Genomic DNA, 20,366 nt, shown 5'->3' on the forward strand with positions numbered 1-20,366 from the left:
ACAGCTAATAAATGCCAGTTTGACGGCCCAGGTGAAGCTAGAGCCCAAAACGTAGCATCTACATGAACTAAAGAGACGTTGCATTAGAGGAGCAAAGATACACGGCTCTGCACAGGAGGAGATATATATTATATAGGAGTGTCTGACGAAAACCACAGCACGGTATTATAGGTGATATATGCACTGCACAGGAGGCACAGACACTGCATTTTACTTAGAAGACAGACACCTTATTGGGAATAGACAGTTATTATAAGCACTTATGGTCCATCTGTGGCATGATTTTGATTGAAAATATCCTGCATTACCAACCCTAGCATTAAAAAAATGTTGAATCAAGCCCCTAAAAATTAGGAACTTACCCAAAAAATACTGAGATTTTACAAAATAATGCATTTTGAGTTCTTTATATTGTCTTCTGCCTTTTTTGAGGATTTTAAAGTTCACATTTTCAATGCTTTCAGACCAACCATGAGGGCCAGAAACTTACTTTTTTTTTTTAAATGAAGGCCCAAATTCTTATGCAACCACTTGACTCCAGGATTTGAAGGTTTCAGGGGGAAAAACTCCAAAATATCACACTATTTGTGATAAAAATCAGGAGAATTCGCATGATTGTGATATCATGATTGTGACATGATTATTATTTAAACATCACACAGTAGTCTTGTAAGTTGATGTTTCAACATGGTTTTCACTCAGCACTGTGGCATGGTCGTAGGTTAAACATCACACAACATGATCGCTGTGGCTGTCTTGTGATATATTGCAGCCAGGTTGTCCTTCACATGTCACAATGTGATTGCACCTGCAGTGCTCTGGTTGGAGCTAGCTGGGATCTTCCAAACCTGAATTAAAACAAACAAAAATACTGAAATGTAAACATTTTATATACAAAAACTTCACTCCTTTTTCCCCCCCAAATCAGCTCTATGGATTGTCGACAACCCTCCACACGCGGCTGAGACCAAATTTGGCTGTGACAGCAGGTCCACGTAGGTTGTAGCACCTGTGACTGTCTGTCTGTCAGACCCACACGCCTAGCACCTTAGGTGTGAAGGAAGGAGTTAGTTTTGCTCCCACTGTAACTCGACCTCCTCCCTCACACTGGAGAGAGACCCTGCCCGCCCCCTTCACGCTGCATCAGCTGACTTCAGGCAAGGCGACGGCCCTGCCCACAGTCTACAAGGGAGGATCCATCCCCTAGGGAAGGAGATTATCTGCGCCAATAGCGTACGCCGGAGGAGGGGTCTCGCCTGGCGTAGCTCTGCTCGGGGGAGGGGGGAAAGGGGTGTGCTTACGCTGCTTGCGCACGTGGGCTAGCCGGCCCCCCTGGCTGGACTTTGCTGTGTTCCCTGTGTGTGTGTGTGTGTCTGTGTGCTGCGGCTCTGACACGCAGAGGAGGAAGATGGCAGCTGAGCCTGGCACCACGGCGGTGAGGGAGCAGCACAGGTTTGACCAGGGAGCCCTGGAGAAGTACCTGTCCCACCACTTGGCAGGCTTTCCTCTGCAGCCCCCTGAAGCGCTGACTGTCAGGCAGTACAGGTAACCCACCCCAGCCTGTCTCCCCTGCAGGGGTTGTTCCCCAAGACTGGGCTGCTCTCTCCACACCTGGGCTGCCTCTTCCCCCTTTCTCTCTCAGGACAGAAATTCATGCTCCATCACAGTGGTCGCTGGCCTGACTCTGGATCAGTGAGTCATGTCAGCAAGGGGGCGATGCCACGTTGCGTGCCCCAGAAGCGACAGTGAGAGCCAGGGGAGAGCCTGGCTTGGACGATTCTCTTCAGGAAAATTAGCCCTGGAAACCTGTGAGGGGTGGGAGTGGTAGGCTGGCTGCCTGCCCCTGGACTGTGGAAACTTCTGGTGACACAAATTTCTGTGTCTTGGTGTTTGTCAGTGTAAGATTGTGAGGGCACAGCCGCTGTGTGAAGCTAGCTAGCCTTGAGATAGCCTTAAGAATGACTTTGGGAGCTGTGAATGTTGTTTGTGGTAGGTAAGGTCATCCTTCAAAAGATGGATCAGTCCCAGGAATTGCTGGGAAGGGTTGTCGTCCGTAAGGTAGGCAAAGCTCCTAGGTTTTGGTATCTTACCCATTTTTAAGGCACCCATTACCCTAGTGTCTATAGTTCCAGAGGGGTAGCCGTGTTAGTCTGTATACAGCAAAAACAAGAGTTCTGTGGCACTAGTGTCTATGACAACATTTGTAATCTGTCTGTCAAAGTGCATCAGTTAAATACAGGTACTGAACAGAGCCAGAGGTGCGTGTTGTGCTGCACTGAGCTCATTGTGCAGTTAAAGAGAGACACCAAGGAAAATCATGACTACGTGTTATGGTAATGGATAAACGTCTGTTATCGGTGTGAAAGTTCACCAGTTACAAAATATGTTACTGTGTTCAAAGTTTATTTACTGAACAACAGCAATCTATCCTGTTTGGCACAACTTCAATGTGAATAAATTTGATTTAAGGACAAATTCCTGGATGAACTCTTTTATGATTAACTTTATTGCTGTGTGTGTTGGAAGTAGACGACCAACAGTGCACAGGCCCTTAACAATTCCATAGTGCACAGGGCCTTTGGGGTTTTCTCCTGTTCTATTGTTTGAAAAAAAGGACCAGTGAAATTAGCACATCTATTATCTAAAACGCAATACTTGTAAAAAGCGAGTTAAGTCTTCTGAATTGGATTGCAAAAAAGTGAGAGGTGACAATATACCAAAAAAATTGGAAATATTTGTTATATCATTGTAAAACCACCTGAGACTTCCTCCTCCCCCCGAGAACATGACACTGCAAGACTATAAGTTTAAGTATAAAAAAAGTGACATTAAAAGATAAATTTTCTTAATGCTGAGGACTGTATGATTACATTTACTGTAATGGATAGACAAAATAAATTTATGTCCTATGCAATTAACAAGTTACAATCTATTTGTGAGATATCTTCCATTTCCTTTCTTTTTTCAAAACAGTAAATATAAATAAAGCAAAAGTGTTGTAAATGTCCCAGATGAAATCCATCCAAACATGACTTTAAAAAATTCCACGAGTAGTGGGGATTTGTCTCTTCTTTTCAGAGAAATGCCTATAGCTGCTAAAGGTTGGTGAGAGGTGTAGAATTAGAATTGCTGGTGGAGAGGAATAAAAAATAACAGAAGTCATAGCAAAATAAAATATTTGCCAAACAGAAAAGGCCAAAGTCTAGTGGAAAAGTAACTGTAAGTTCAAATAGGAACACATTTCTTAAAATTTGTGGGGGTATTTCCAAACATAATAAACGTGCATATATGTATGATAAGAAAAAGTGAAAATTTGTTCATGAAAATGAAGACTGGTGGGATTGACTACAACTAAAGTAACTTATGTTGTGATTCCCTCAGACTTCAAAAGCTAACTAGTGCTCTGCTGTTAAGATGTGAATAGAGACCTCCAAGTAACGTGTAGCTAGGGTAGGAAATGCTGTTATTAATTCATTTGTGGCGCTCTTCCCTCTGAATTGGGCCTTGTCTACACTAGCACTTATGCCGTCAAAACTTTTTCTGCCCAGGGGTGTGAAAAAACCACATCCCCGAGTGACATAGATTTTGCCGGCGTATGCGCTTGTGTGGACAGAGCTATGTCAGCGGGAGTCACGCTCCTGCCAACATAAGTACTGCCACTCATTTAGGTGGCTTTATTATATCCGTGGGAGAGCTCTTTCCCGTCAACATAACGTGGCTACACAAGCATCCTTACAGCGGCACAGCCGTGCCGATACAGTTGTGCCACTGTAAGTTTTAAGTGTAGACTAGCCCTTAGTGAGGCACTTCACTAGGGCTCTTTAATCTAGCAGACAAAAGTATAGCAAGCCCTGGCTGGAAGGTGAAACCACACAAATTCAGACTAGAACTAAGGTGATTTTTTTTTTTTTTTTTAACAGTGCAGGTAATTAACCATTGGAACAACTTACCTACGGATGGGATGGGTTCTCCATCACTTGAAGTCCTTAAATCAAAATTAGATGTCTTTCTAAAAGATATAGTCTAGGTTAACAAGATATTATAAGCTTAATTCAGGAACCACTTGCTGTAATTGTATGGGTATGTTTTGCGTGATGTTAGACTAGATAACCATAATGGTCCCTTCTGGCCTTAAAATCTATTAATCTATATAATTTATTGAGGAAAAGTCAAATCAAAGAGATATTTCTTTTGGATGAAAGATACAATGTAAATCTAATACTTCTATTGTTATAACCATTTAACTTAATAGAATGTATGTCATTCAAAGTAAGACTTAATGCTCCCCTACTGAATTTATAATTAGGAAAGATTTCCTTTTAAGTAATATAGTATTCTAAAATGTAGAAGTGGTAATCATCAGGAAAAGGAAAAACAATTAACATTCATGATTCCTCATACTCTGTTATCCAAAATTCTAAGTGAGATTTAAGAACTCAAAAGTGTTCTGAGTGTTCAGAGTCCCAAATGTGAGAGTATGTTAATATAGGTCATCTGATGTTTGTGTAGCACAAATAGACAACATGTATCGGAGTTGAAATGTGAACCTTGTAGGGTTTGGTTCTTTACTGTAATTCTTCTAACCAACCAAATTTCCTAAGATCTTGTCACACATCAATACTTTTAACCCCTCTTGTATTTACGTTCACAGCATGTTGTCTGTATAATCTCTTCCTGTTGGAGCTGCTTTCCCAGGATCTAATCCTGTGTAGTGCTGACCACTTTCAAATTCTATTGACTTCAAGATACACCCTTCAGTAAGCAATAGAATAAAGACGACAAAGACATCAGTATTTATAAACAATACTCCTACATCTTTAATACTAGAAGGTTGATCAGTTAGGGTTTTTCTACATGGAGGCACTAAGGAAAAATAATCCAAATTATCTAAATTTAAAATGGATTAGTTAAACTGCATTAAACCCCTGTGTGGACACTCCTATTGAGAATTAAAATGGCCTTAATTCAGATTAGTTTAAAGTTTAAACTGAATTAGGGCCACTTTAATTCTGTATGAATGTCCACAAAGAGGTTTAATGCAGTTTAAATAATCCACTTTAAATTCACATCTTTAATTCAAATTGACTTTCATGAGTATCCTTGTATAGACAAACTGTTACACTGGTTATATCTTCTTAAGTATGAGGTTTAGATTACATACTTAATTTGGGGTGGGAATTGCCATTTACTGTGTTTATATGGTACCTAGCCCTATAGAGCCCTGAACTGGCTGATGCCTTTAAATGCTACAACAATATAAGTAAGTTATTAAAAGAGAAGACGATGATAATTTAGGAGCAGATTTTGCCATCATCTGCACTCCTGTATCTCCTATTCAACCCAACTGGATAGAAGCACATGTGTGAGGACAGTATACTTCTAATTCTGAAGCATGGGCTTGTCTACACTACAAAGTTAAGTAGACTTAAGTTTATTTGTTGTACAACTACTGCTGTTGCATGTCCACAGTATGCTCCTTGTGTCAGCAGAGCGCGTCCACAGTAGCAGCTCTTGCATCGAACAGAGAGCAATGCACTGTGGATAGCTATCCCACTGTGCAACTATCTACCTCAGGGTATTTTGGGAATGGTTTGCAATGCCTCCTGGGGGCAGGTTCGATGTCCCATGATGCAGTTTGCTCTGTCCCATCATTCCATGGGCATGCTAGTACGTTTCACAACGCTTTTAACAGCCCCTATAATTTATGCTCCTGCCATCTCTGTCAGAAAGTATGGATTGTTCTGAGTGTTATGAACACAACATGCCTGCGGTATTTCCTGTGCTGTGAGTCTGAAGACGATGCCTTGGTGTCTGCCTTGCTGTGTGCCATGGAAAGAAACAATTCAAGGTTGCTGTTGGTATTCATGGAGCAGCTGCGCATGTTGGACCATTGGTTCTGGACTCGAAAGGCAAGCACTGACTGATGGGATCGCATCATTATGCATGTATTGGATGATGAGCAGTGGCTGCAGAACTTTCAGATGTGCAAGGCAGCCTTCCTGAAACTGTGTTCAGAGCTTGCCCGAGCCCTCCAGCGCAGTGACACCAAAATGAGAGCTGCACTCACGGTGGAGAAGTGAGTGGCATTTGCTTTGTGGAAGATGGCAATGCCAGATTGCTACCGATCAGTTGGGAATCAGATCGGAGTCGGGAAATCCACTGTGGGGGTTGCTGTGATGCAAGTGTGTGGGGCCATTAATCACCTTCTGCTACGAAGGACTGTGACCCTGGGCAATGTGTGTGAAATAGTAGTGGTTTTGCAGTGTGGCGAGGCAATAGATGGCATGCATATCCCTATTTTGGCCCCAGACTATCTTGCGACAGAGTACGTCAATAGAAAGGGCTATTTTTCTATTGCAAGTGCTGGTGGATCACCAGGGTTGTTTCACCAACATCAATGCAGGCTGATCAGGGAAGGTGCATGATGCACACATCTTTAGGAACACAAGCCCATACAGAAAGCTGCTAGCAGGGATTTTCTTTCCAGACCAGAGGATTACCATTGGGGATGTTGAAATGCCCATAGTGATCTTGGGAGACCCAGCCTACCCCTTGCTGCCGTGGCTCATGAAGCTGCACCATGGCCACCTTGACAGCAGCCATTGTCTGTGGGCTGCAGGGGGAGCGAGCACAGATTGCTTAGTCTCAAGTTCAATCAGAGACCGCAGCATGTCTGTTTGCTCCCTTAGAAGCATTATTCACACCTGACATACTATTGTAAGGTATCATTTGAAAACTAATAACTTAAGTAGCAATATTATATGTAAAGTTATGAACATAAGCTGAAATTATGACTGAAGTGTGATAACTAGACAGGTCTGGATAGTGAGTAAGCCTGTTTCTCAAAGACAAAGGACAGTGGAGGCCTCTAGTCAGGCGTCATCAAAGCTGATGGGCCATCACCTATCATGTGGCCATTCTTTAGCAAGGGAAGAGGGCAGGAACAAAGATCTGCATCTTAGTAAACAACATCATACACAAGTGAAAAGAAAAAACATGAAGCCTCCTTCCTCCACCAGATTCCATGTCTCCTTGCTCTCAGAAGAAAAGAACTTTAACTAGGGGGGTACACTCAGGAAAGTGCTTTTCAAAGGGTGACTGAACTATAAAAGTAGAGGCAAAAACACTTTGTGGTATCTTTTCCTATCCCTCTCTCTCTTACATCTAAGAAGACAAAAGAAAACAGCCATTGGACCTTGGGAGCAGATCCTGACCTGAAACTTGGTCAGCAATGTTACTAAAAAACTGTGGTAAGAATTTCACCTTGAACCAAGTCTAGTTTGATACGTTTAGTACTAGGAAGCGTTTTCTTTATTTTCCTTGTAACCGTTTCTGACTTCAATGCCTTAATACTTGCACTCACTTACAACCTATCTCTTTGTAGTTAAATAAATCTGTTTTATGGTTTAATCAGAACTAATCCAGTGTTTTGAACTGTGTGGGTGTAGCAAGGTGCTGTGGCCTTCCTCGGAGCCTGGGCCCGACGCACCTGCTTGGATTTGATTGCAGGATTGGGGCTTTGCTGTATTCGTGATATAACCTGTTGTCATGGATTTACAGGGTCTGTGCTATGTCTCAGCCTTTAGGCAGTCTTCTGGGAGTACTCCTTTAGGTGCCAGACCACCAAGGGGTCACATTTTTCCACAAGGGTAGGTCACTTGGCCTCAACTCCTCTGATACCTGGCCTCTAGCATTCCTGTTTCTCATCATGAGCTCTAAACAGTGAATCTGACTGGCAGCCTTTTCAAAAAGTAGGGTAGGGTAGGGTTTATTAATCAACTGGAATATAGCATCGGGAAATCCTTAGATTAATGCAGAAAAGTAAAGGTTAAGACAGTTCAGACTGGCCAAAGTTAGAGTTCCACCAAGCCAGGTTGCTCTAGTGCCCATCTTGGCTTTCTCTGTCTATCAGTCCCAAGTGAGCTGCTGTGTGAGAACAGCCCAGTTCTTACTGCAGGTTCCTGTCACCTCCAGTCCATTGGTCTTCCATTGGAAAACCATGCTGCATTCCCAAGTCTAGCCTGCCTGAGCATCCCACTGTTAAGTGTCAATCATTTAGTCACTGGGATTCCCATTGTATTTGTGGATCTTCTATTGATATGTGTTGATTCCAGCCAACCTTGATGGCTCATTCATATCACCCCAGATAGCTACTTGACACAAATATCTTATGCCTTCTCTCTGTACCAAGGGAAGCATGATACCCCTTCTGCACCCACTGGGTAACAATACTAAGCCAAAAGGCTCAACTGCAATGTGTATCATTCATAAAAGTGTTACAGAAAATTCCCACTTCTGTCACATCTATTATAAATCAAGAGAAGTTTATGCAGCACTGTGAATATTTGATCTACTTTTCTTAATCCAGATTGGAAAATGTTTAAGGCTAGCACCTTCCATCCAAGAATCTGAGTGTGTTTTGAAAATGTTAAGTGATCTTCACCACATCTTTGTGGGTATTACCTCCTCTTTACAGAAGAGCAATCAGAGGCACAAAGTAATTGTGACTTGTCCAAAGTCAAACAGGAAACATGGCAGAGCTGGGAATAGACCCCATGACTAGTGACTTCCTATATTGTCATCTGCTGATTTGTAAGGGTGTATGTTTAAAAGAATACCCTTGAGGTGAATTCCCTTATTGTGCCAGGAAATCCTCTTCAGCCCAAACAATGAGGTGCACGGTTCTGATCTGAAGTTGCTGTTACTCTTTCTGTTAAATGTTTGCAACTTTGTTTCTTAGTAATTCATTTCTTTTTCCTCTGTAGCTCAGGCCAGTCCAATCCAACCTTTTACTTGCAGAAGGGGCTTAAAACGTTTGTGCTTAGGAAGAAGCCTCATGGCCCTCTTCTGCCTAGAGCTCACAAAGTGAGTAACAAATTCCTTGGCAAACTGTAAATGCATTTATAGTTCAAAAAGTGATAAAAATTTAAATAGTGTTAAAATTAAATAACTATGAGGAACAAATGACTAACTACTATAAACACTTACTACATTAAAAATTAGATAGTACAACTATCAAATCAAGCTCACAATTAGAATAATGATATGCACTGAGTCACCAATTAATCAAGTCATCAAAGTAATACAATAATCAAATCATAAGGTTAATATAGCACATGATCAGTTTTTTAAAATACAGAAACTTAAGGAGGCAGCCACCTGCTTAGCTCTAACCACTCAGTTACAGGATCTTGCTCATGACAAGATAATCTACTGAACTGGTTGAACGTTTCAGAATCAGAACCAAACTTGTTTACTTCTCAGCCCTTGAAGCAATATTTAGACTTTTGTATGCTTGGTGACTATACTGATCACTCCCTTTCTGGTTTAATTACCCAACCTTTGATACAATATCAGTCAATAGCTCTTACTTTCTCCTGTAGAGTAGCGTGGTGTTGCTGACGCCCTTCACCATTCAGGGCAACACTCTTGAGTTTAAAGCAGGACTGCTTAGAACTTGAGTTAGGAAATGATTAACGGTGATTACCCAAAATGAACTCTCAGATGTGTGCTATCATTTAAACACATACACTCTCCAAAGTGTTAGAGAAGAATAATGGGGGGCATCACCACCCAATAACATAAGAAAAGGAGGGGGAAGTTATTTAAGGAGAAAGATGCATTCGTCAGCTTGTGTGGTCTTTGATGTCCCATTGCATTAGTCATGACTGCAGTTCAGGGGATCAGGTGATGTCATTTCTGGTCAGTACCTCATTGCTGGCAGGATCTTTTGGGCATTTAGGTTGGCATAGTCTGTAGTGGTCTTTGTCTCCTCTCTGTAGGACCAGCTTTCGAAAGTGAGATATCAGTCGTTCTTGGTGTTGTGGTGGCCTGAGAGGAACATATCATTGTCCATATTTACCTTAACCTTTCAGGTTTCAATTTTAGCTTGCTCCACTCTGTGACACTTCCCCAGAGGTCTTCTGAGCAAATCGGGCATCACATGTCTCAGACCTCAACAGTGTGGTTCAAACATGGTCAAGGTTGAGGAAGCTTGACCTTTGGAAAGTCCCACTTAAACGGGCAGTTCTTTTTACAGTATCTGTTGTTACAGCTGAAAAAAATGTGGGCTCCAACAATATAAAAGGAGTGGAGAAAAAGGAGACAGCTTTTTTAGAGTTATCTCAGCCCCTCCTTCAGGGTAACAGTTGGCTGGTACAGATGGCACCAGTTCGTTAAAAGGCCTTGATATGTTGATGGATATAACTTCTGTTGCTCACACTTGTACATCTCTCACATCTCCATACCTCCTCTTAGCATGTCTTAAAACAAATTCATAGCCCTCTTTGCAACTGTCACATGTTCCCTTTACTGACAAGGAACTGGGGAACTAAGAGTTTATTGATTTAACTGGGTGAAGGGCTGTCCTGCTCTTAGCAACTTTAAGACAAAAGCGGATCTGCTTTAGATCTTCTTGTTAATATAAAATCTGATTTAAGATAAAGAAAAGTAAAGTTTATACCAAGCACAACTCTCAAGTGGACAATTTCCCTTACATAACTATAGGCATAAAAATTTAAGTGGCTGTTGAATATATAGTTAAATGTTAGAAAATGCTTTTCATTATTCAAATGCACAAACCAGTACCATGCTATGTTGTGCATACATAATCTAGTGCTTGGTGTTTAGCAGGATACAATTTTATATTCTGTATACAATGTAAAAATTAGTTTAATTAAATGTGTTTGAAGAATTTGAACATTATACTGTACCTACCATACTATATATATCCTTAGGTTGATAGAGAATATTGTGTGCAGAAAGCCTTATTTTCAGCTGGATTTCCAGTCCCTGAGCCCCTGCTGTATTGCAGTGATGTTTCTGTGATTGGAACTGAATTTTATGTGATGGAACATGTACAGGTTAGTCAACGCGTGTTATAGGTCTTTGTGTGTTTTGTTTGTTTTTGTTTTTTTGTTGTTTTCATTTTGGTTTTATTTCCATTGCAAACTCTGTTAAAGTATCTAAAGTTTTATATGTTGAAATAAGAACATTGACCAAATGTTTCAATCTTGGGTACCTAGAATAGAATGGCCCCCAAACCCCATTTTAGGCACCTGTACAAAGATGGCTTGATTTTTTTTTTCCAGAGGTGCTGATCACTAATAGCTCCCACTGACTTCAATTTTTTCAGGATTTATTTCCCTCTCGCAGGGTCATGCATTTAGCTCACCATTCAACTTGATCTTCTCAGGTGGGTTATCAGGCATACATCCTGAAATGAGTCAAGATCACTAGTGAGAGAACCCTAGACTTATTGGGGGAGATGGTCTGGCTTTAAAGTTAACTGACTGTTCTCCATCACAGGCCCTGAAAGGTTCTAGGTCCCCAATGTTTTTTGAAAGAAATGATCAATGCTCTAGTCAACTACTGGGAGAAACCTCACCTTGATATTTCTAGTTTTAAAACCACAATAATATATTTGCTTTGGTACATTTATAAGGTTGGAAATTGCTCTGTTTTGTCTCAAGCAAGAGGTTTCTTTTTAAGAAACCTGGTTCCCTCAGGGGTTTTTTTTCCCCCCAAGGACATAAGTTTACACTTGACTAAATTGAATAGTTGAGGGTTGTTTTATTTTTTTTCTTCCATTAATACAGTCCAAGGTTTTGAAGGCTACAGTATAACTTGATTAAATATGTACGCTAACTAAACAATATTATGTAATACTAAAATAAATTCTACTTTTTCACAGTTAATTAGCAAAAACTAACCTAGTCAGTACATTTATTTAAACTATAAACTAGTTGAAAGTGAGTGGGTTTAGAGTAGAAATTTGCCTAGTTTTTCCTCCCCCTCCCCCTTTCTTCTTCTCCTCCTCCTTCTCAAGGTCTCATGCAAGAGATCAAAACAGAGTTCATCTCAAAGGAAAATGATACCCCCCTCATCTCTCCCCTGGCCCCCTCCCAGAAAAAGTAAGTGGGTTTCTTTTAACAGTTTTTGAAGTGTGGAAAAAAAAGTATAAAACTAGATCATATCATTTCATTTGTCAATTTATACACTGAATTATTTTGATTCAGAATATTTGAGATGGACCCAAACAACACAATCTAGATTTCACACACCTCAGAGTTTGGGGATTTCTGGTTCTAGAGTTCTAGTTCAGGTTATACAAGATATATGTGTTAAAATTCACTGCTCAGAGAGATCCTGTGAGATTGGTGGGTTTTGGATTTCAGTGAGCAAGAGTGTCTTAAATCTTCTTGTACAAGAAATAAGTGGGCGAAGGAAGAGATCAGTGACTGTTAGTGCATCGTATACATCTTATGCTGCTGAACTGTATGACCTTTCCTGCCCCTCCTCCTTCCATCCCACCAAATATTTGTTTTATAACGTCTTTAGGGTCGCATATTCCGAGACATCATGCTACCTGAAGTCATTCCAGCGGAGCGATCTGCTTTGTATGTTGCTATGATAGAAACCCTGGCCCAGTTGCACTCATTCAGTTTGCATTCATTGGGTCTCCAAGAATATGGCAGAGGACCGGGATTCTGTAGGAGGCAGGTAAAGATCTTAAAAAACAGCTTACTGTATAATGCCCTTGAAGGTTTCATTTTAATTCATTTGGCTATAACACTTTATATTAAGGTCTTTAAAAATAACAAACATCCTTAAACTACTCAAGACTTTATCTCAAGACTTTATCTTTACGCAAGACAGTATCTTAAAATTAGTTCAATTGCTGTACATCTTATAAAGTGTTTAGAATGCATTAATAAAGTCTATAGTGCTATTATCAGACTGTAGGATCCATTCACCTCTTATCACATCTCCAGATTTGGAATTACATGTGCAATAGGATTGATATTTGAAATACAACAAATATCAGGTGTATCTTTTGGTGTCCTTTCTCCTTTCCAGAGATATTTAATATGTATTTAAAGCTACAAAGAGTATAACAATTCTGTCAAAATCAAGAGCAGGAATAGCAATCCCAAGATTAATTTTAATGAATTTGGATCACCTGTGCCAGTTGGAATAGGGACTTACTTTGTCCCTTTTAGAGCAAGCTGGAAAGGATCTTAATCATGTAGTCCAAGGGGTCAGAATCTGATCTCTTACACCACTGTAAATCAAGAATAACTTCAGTGGAGATTCTGTGGATTTATAGTGGTGCAACCCAGGTCAAAATCTCATCATATGTTAGTTTTAGAGAAAGTTTCCTGAGCTTCAAAAATTAATCACATACTGATTCATTTCTTTTTCGTTTTAAGTGTGAAGATGTGGAGGTATCAAAGCTTACTGAACAATATTTCTGAGGACTTGATCCGTGCTGTTTGGTTTTCTGTTGCACTTACTTGTGTAGCACATAGCAAGGTTATGAAACAAAATTTGTACTCAGCCTTCCACTGGTGATAGAAACAGAGGCCAAAGCTTGAGAGGTGCAATTTTCTGTTATTTATTTAAACCTTCTTGAATTCTCTTCTGTACCTTATTGGGTCTCTAAGATAATCTAAAGGCCGAGGGCAATGAACAGATCAGAATAGCTTGGCTGGTATCAGAGGAGTTAAGGATGCAGACGGAAGTCTTTTCAGTGGCTGTAATCAGAGAGCCATTGGAAGTGACTGAGCTCTGAGGGCCTGAGAAAACATAGACCCATGAACAGAGATGTGACGGAAGCTCAGAGCAGCTAAGCAACACACAGAAAAGTGCAGCAGGATGTGGTTTGTTAACCAAGACCCTAACAATGGGTCATTCAAAGGGGAGAGTTCAGGGTGGACTGAATGGGCTGGAGCAGCTGATATAGTGGGATGGAGAGCTAGAGAAAATACGAGGGAGTATACAAATTGTAGTAAGTGCCAAACCCTTTAGATCCAGCCAATGCTTGTCTTCACTTACAGCATTTTAGATGCATTAGGGCAATAATAGAACCAAGCATATTCCTGCCAGTTACATTTCTTCACCTTAGAGTTTTAATTCCCACGCCTACCACTAGCTGCTCCCTGCACCTGTGCATAGTTAAGTGTATGACTGGAATACAGTATATTATTGTTCTTTTAAATAAAATCTATTGACTATGTCAGCCTACAGTTCCAAGAAGAGAGAGAAATAAAAGAATGCCAGGAAAGTTATTGGTGAATAGAAAAACTCAACCTTGACTTTTGCCTCTGTTACCTGTGGAAAAATTGAATGTGCTTAATATTTCATAGTCAACTTGCCTACATAATTATAGCTGTAATTATAAAATTGAAGAATAAAACCATAGAAGAAGGATGGTTATGTGGTGACAGATATTCTTTCAACACCTTTGAATTACAACAAGTAAAAAGGAAGATTGAATGGCTGTCTCCCTCAACTGTATAAAGTTCTGCTTTAAAATACCAGATATTTAATTTTTCCAGTTATTTTACATATTTTTTTATATTTTTCAGGTGTCCACTTGGAAAAGACAGTATGATGCATCTGCTCATGTAGACATTCCTGCTATGAACCAGCTGGCTGAGTGGTTAATGAACAACTTGCCAGCTGATGATAATGAAGAAAATCTGATTCATGGAGATTTTAGAATAGATAACATCATTTTCCATCCAAGAGAGGTACTCCAAATATACACATACATATTTAATCACACTTGTCAGTTCTTGTTGTACTGTTTGTTTACCTTCTTCCCTAGATAATAGACATTCACTTGTGTTGTAGAGCACAATTTTCTTGAGGTAAATTTAAGGACTGCTTAGAACAAATTCACTATACATATTTCCCCATACACTTCCCTAACTCTGATTCATTAGACTTTCTTTTCCGTCTCCCCATCTTCACATTCCCCCAGTGCAAATAATTCTGCTCCATTATTATGCTTGGACTATTCAGCTCAAAAAATGAACCATAAAATATACTTTCCAAAAGCCTAACAGAGACTTAGAGTCCAGCAAATCAATTATACTTGAGAACATGTAACCATCATGCTTTGCTGAGTTGGGGCCTAAGTGCCTGATCCAAAGCCTACTGAAATCAACAGAAAGACTTCCATTAACTGTAGGTGGTTTGGGATAAGGACCTACTATTAGTATTATTGTAGGGTCTAGGAACCGTCCTCATCCACTAGGACCCCACTGTACAAACACAGAGTAAAAAGGTCTAAATGTATGATATGCAATCTCAGTAAAAATGAAGGGAGAAAAAAACCCAAACTTGTGAAAGTAAGGAGAGTACCTAAATCAAGGCTAGTATCATGTAACCCCTGGAAATCCATAATCAGCCTTTAATTGTTCTCTGGTCTCTGCAGGCAACCAGATTCTTTCATGTCAATAATGTGTAATGAATTATTGCCTGCATTAATGCTCCCTTCCCACATGCTGTATGTCACTTTAATTGTATGTGAAGGGTAAACCCTAGATCATATTATCAATAGAATTATGCAACAATGGCAGAACACAGTTAAGGATCTAGACATTAGATGTAATTTGTGTAGTAAATGATATTTGAGCTGTACTCTGTTTTAAAATCCTCTTCCCTGGATCATAAAAGTCAACTACAGTCTTTCTGTGCAAGTTTAGTACCCTCTTGTATGCAAGTTGTTCATGCATGCCAAAGGACACACATTTCAAGGGTTTTCCCACTATCCTTTATTGCAAGGCAATAGCATTAGCCTATAATGTAAAAGAATAAATCTTGAATTTACTCTATTGAGCACTGTTATGTTACAAAGAGGGACCTGTGGTTTGAACACAGCACCAGAAATTTGTGGATTCTAATCCTGGCTCTGTCACTCACTCCTCTTTGTGGCTATGAATAGGTCATGTGTTGTTTCCTCATCTATAAAATAGGGTTACAAATTTCCTTACCTATTTCCCTCACAGGACTCTCAAGAGACAGATTAGAGAGTATTTACGGAGGTCTTTAAGCATGAAAAGAGCTACATAGATGCTAAGTATATATAATGTTATCTCAATAGAATAAGTAAAGATTAATTTGCTCACTTACATGAACACTGATTTTCTCTAGATCCCAAGACCTAATACTGTATTCAGGAACTATATACATATATATGTGTATATATATATAATATATATCTGCAGAGAACATCCTGTCAGGAATACTATTAGTCTTCTAAATGGGAAGGCATGTGTGGATGTAGTTAATTTAACTTGCTCACCTTTATCATTCATCTGAGCATTTAATTTTTTCTATTTATTTAGGCTCGTGTTGTGGCAGTCCTGGACTGGGAACTTTCGACTACTGGACATCCTTTAGCAGATTTAGCTTATACTGCTGCGTTTTACTTCTGGCCTAACACAATTAAACACTTAGGTCAAGAGGGTACCTTGAGTTTTAGAGATGCTATAGGTAATTGTAATTTTGTTGAAATGATTTTTTAAAAAATTGATTTCTGTTCAGTTTTTATCTTTATAAACAGATGATAGACCAATATTAAGCATATCATATGTGACAGGGTTAGACCTGATGGCTACAGGAGAGTAGTAGAGGGGGTCTATATTAGCCCCAGAATGAACAAATCCCTGTTCCCTGGGTGATCCAGCTGGGGCCACTCTGGGGCAATTAGGCCAATTAAGCCAGCTGAGGCCAATCAAGGAGCTTGCCCCAGCAGTTAAAAGCCTCCCTGTCAGGCAAACAGGGGCAGCTGGAAGGGAGTTAAGAGAAGGAGCAGAGTGGAGCTGCTACAGAACTTGGAGCAACCACTACCACCTATTACAACCCCAGAGGTACCAGAGACGAGAGGGGGGGTACCTGTCTGGCTAAGGCCAGGGACCCAAGGCACAGGCCTGAGGGAGAACCCCTCCCCACCCAGTTCCAGGAAGCAGACGGCGAGCAGTGGGGCCAAGGAGAGGTGACCCAGGGAAGGGAGTGAGTCACGGACTTTTGAAGACTACTCCACACAGGGTCCCTGGGTCGGGGCCCGGGGCAGAGGGCGGGACCGGGCCCCCCCCTGCTCCCACCCAGGCACGCCATAGGCATAGCCGAAGAGGGCACAGTACCCACGAGAGGGCTAAACTAGCCGCCCGCGCCACACATACTAAATTTTGTAAATAACTTCCATAGTTCATTAACCACATTTATTACATTCTAGCAAACTATAGATAGGAAATGTGTGTTCAAATATATTTACATTGTTATTAATAGTATTCCTTTAGTGAAAGAATATTTTGATTGCTAATTTTCTTAAAGATACACTGCCAGGTAGCTTGAGCCAAAAATGTAAACTGGTCTTGAAAGACAAGGACAATATATATATTTTTCTGATCCCAAAAAGTGTTCTGTTTATATTTGGTTGGAATTTAAACAGTGCCCATTCATGTATGGCTCCCAGCTATAACAACGTTATGTGAGAACCAGGATATGACACTTACTAATTCATTTTTGTTGTGTAAACTGAACAATAGTTGTAAATATTATAAACAATTGTAAATAGTTTGTAAGATGAAACAAGGAGCATAACTGGTGAAAAATTCATTAGAATTTAATAACGGAGGGAGAGAAAAGTTCAGGACATGCTAAATCTTCTGTATTGTTTTCCTAGGAATTCCATCACTTGAAGAATTGATTTCAATTTACTGCCGCTGCAGGGGTATTAGCACAGCTTTACCCAACTTGAATTTCTTTTTTGCTCTTTCATATTTTAAAATGGCTGGAATATGCCAGGTAACATTTTCACTGATACCTAATATGTTCTGTAGTTTTAGTCTGAATATTTGTAGTTTGGCCATATAGATTAAAAATGTAAAAAACATTGAAATGTGATGAAGCTGAAAAGCTTTTGTAATTGTATTTATTCTTTTAAAAGCTGTAGCTTGTTAGCTGCTTATCATTAGTAACTGTCTGGCCTGTTCTCTTTATAAAACTACTGATCAGGTGATGGTTAACTTCATAATTTTTTAAGCAGACATTAGCCTTCTTTAGATTTGTTCATTTTGGATATGATCACCATGGATGGTAGATGATGATGAAAAAACAACTCAGGAAGAATCGCATATGTTGTCCTTTAAACTCTGAGCATCATGGGCCCCATCCAGTGCTTATTGAAATCAACATAAGGGCTCCCATTGTCTTAAGCAGGCATTGGATCAGGCCCCACCTGAACTTTCTTTTACTTTCAAAACTATGTATATGATATTTGCACAGTAAATAATTATCATTTGGGCTGTTACTTTTGTGGTTGTCCTTCGTACTTAGACTATTAGTCTGGCTGCAATGCGGTGAGTCTTTGTTTTCTTTTAGTGCCTCAGTATCACTACTGATAGGAAAAACAACGAGAGTCCTGTAGCACTTTAAAGACTAACAAATTTAATTTCTGCAGGCATAAGCTTTCATGGGCTGTAACCCACTTCGTCAGATGTGAGGAATAGAAATCACGTAGGAGGTGTGTATATATGTATGCGTGCGTGCGTGCGTGCGTGCGTGTGTGTGTATATATATATACATATACACACACACATATCCACGGGTAAGTAACAACAATGGGGAAGGTAGATAAAAGCAAAGTCCATTCACTTAGAGTAGTTGAGGCCTATTCACACATACCTCCTACGTGATTTCTATTCCTCACATTTGACGAAGTGGGTTGCAGCCCATGAAAGCTTATGCCTGCAGAAATTAAATTTGTTAGTCTTTAAAGTGCTACAGGACTCTTGTTGTTTTTGCTCTATACAGACGAACACAGCTACCCCTCTGGTACTGATAGGAAGTGAATCAGTGGAAATACTAATGTATCCAAGTAAAATGTTACCTACTTTTATATTGGTACACTGGCTACATTTTTATTGGGTATATATGCATTTAATTTTGTCCACCAGTTCACACAAATTATCTGTCAAATGGGGCTCCAATTTTAAGGAGATAATTACATTATACATGTCTATTTTATTTGGTTCTAGGGTATATATGCTAGATATCTCCTTAGAAATTCTTCTGCAGAGAATAGTTATACGTTTGCTGAGAAGGTGAAACCCTTGGCAGAAACTGGATTGCAGCTCTCCAGAAGGTAAGATCGCTTGTTGGGTATGTCTACTAAGGGATTAAAAAACCCATGCTGGGTCAGCTGACTCAGGCTCCAGGGCTGAAAAATCCCAAACCCAATCCAAGCCTGATCGTCTACACAGTAATTTTTAGTCCTGCAGCCCGAGCCCAAGTCAGCTGACCTGCATTAGCCACAACCATGCTGCGGGTCTTTTATCCCTGTGTAAATATGCCCTAAAAGGTGTGGCTAACCCAGATTCAAGCTATCACAGCTTTATCTTATATAGTTTTTTAAATACGTATATTCATGTAAGGAAGCTTGTATTAACATCAGGAAAAGGTGACCTTATTTATTTATTTTTATTTTGTTCCCTAGAACTTCTTTCACCAGTGACACACAACCCAGCAGTACAGGAGAGTTGTTTCAGCAGACTAAAAAAGGCCAGGAGGTTCTGCTGAAGGTGAAGCAGTTCATGAAGCAGCACGTGTTTCCAGTTGAAAAGGTAGAAGCTTTTTGTACAAGAAGAAGAGTGTGTTTGTGCAAAGAAGCAGAGCTTCCTTCACAACTCACATCTTCACTTTGTTTAGGAACAGAGACAGAGCTTAATTTTGTCCAGTCAGTGATATTTTTTTCAAATTATTAGCATAAATCAGTATAGTCTTGGCAACAAAATCTACCCAAAGTACAATATATGAATTAGTAGTGAAAAGAAGAATTTTGGAAGGGGGAAAAATACTCTACTAATAACAAACACTATAGTATCCTTCACAGTAGAGAAAAGACACTACCCTGTTGTAGTGAGAGTGAGTGCAAAGGGGGTTCCTGATGTTGGATATACACAGGCACTGTAGTGCTCTCTGACTAGCTCATAAACTGGAGAACACTGACTGTCCTGCACAGTGTTACTGTACAGGGTCTGCCTGAATCTTGGCCCAAATTGTGGCTCCCTTAGCTTCTTGAGGTTCATGGCTCTTCAGTTCCCAGGGAGGGCTGAAAGCAGGAGATTAGGAGCTGATGCTTATGTTCTCTTCCGAATGTTTCCGCTGACTTAATGTGTGATCCTGGGGATGTAGCTCAGCCTCTCTGTGTATCTATTTTTTTTCTTTTCTTTTCTTACAAAGTTTTTTTATAAGAATTAAACTTTTTGTAAAGTGCTTTGAAATCCTTAGTAGAAAGTAACTATGATATAATCACCGCCAACTATTATTCGTTTGTGTCGTCATGCCACCAGCTGTGGCAAAAATATACTTCACTTGGAATTATTTTTGGAGCCCATTTGGCCTCTTTTTTTTTTTTTTCCCCCCCCCCCACTATTCAAGAGGGCCTGGATCTGACCAATCATTGCATTACAGCTGCTACTGGTTCTGGATATCCTGTGACTAACTCCCTTACAACATCTCTGACCCTCAGGACAAACTGCTTATAGGGAAATTTGAGATTAAGTCTGAAGATT

The 20,366-nt window shown here is 40.0% G+C and overlaps 1 protein-coding gene across 5 annotated transcripts in view; it reads left to right on the plus strand.

Moving 5' to 3' along the window:
• Positions 1 to 1,269: 1,269 nt before the first annotated feature.
• The window catches only part of ACAD11 (acyl-CoA dehydrogenase family member 11), a 65,428-nt gene continuing 46,331 nt past the window's right edge, over positions 1,270 to 20,366 (plus strand). Inside the window, exons 1-9 of one of the 5 annotated variants that reach the window (XM_067561772.1) lie at positions 1,270 to 1,545; positions 8,766 to 8,865; positions 10,737 to 10,862; positions 12,340 to 12,501; positions 14,370 to 14,534; positions 16,137 to 16,284; positions 17,477 to 17,598; positions 18,831 to 18,937; positions 19,289 to 19,415. In XM_067561772.1, the coding sequence (XP_067417873.1) occupies positions 1,409 to 1,545; positions 8,766 to 8,865; positions 10,737 to 10,862; positions 12,340 to 12,501; positions 14,370 to 14,534; positions 16,137 to 16,284; positions 17,477 to 17,598; positions 18,831 to 18,937; positions 19,289 to 19,415 (1,194 nt within the window). In that variant the 5' untranslated portion in view covers positions 1,270 to 1,408. Of the gene's footprint in view, positions 1,546 to 1,711; positions 8,866 to 10,736; positions 12,502 to 13,211; positions 13,315 to 14,369; positions 14,535 to 16,136; positions 16,285 to 17,476; positions 17,599 to 18,830; positions 18,938 to 19,288; positions 19,416 to 20,366 lie in introns of those variants that run through there. The other 4 variants (XM_067561771.1, XM_067561773.1, XM_067561775.1 and 1 more) reach the window with 4 other exon arrangements.

Source organism: Emydura macquarii, unplaced genomic scaffold, assembly GCF_026122565.2.
Source record: "Emydura macquarii macquarii isolate MOO-44397 ecotype Brisbane River unplaced genomic scaffold, CSIRO-AGI_Emac_v2 contig_2422, whole genome shotgun sequence".
Lineage (NCBI taxonomy): Eukaryota > Metazoa > Chordata > Testudines > Chelidae > Emydura > Emydura macquarii.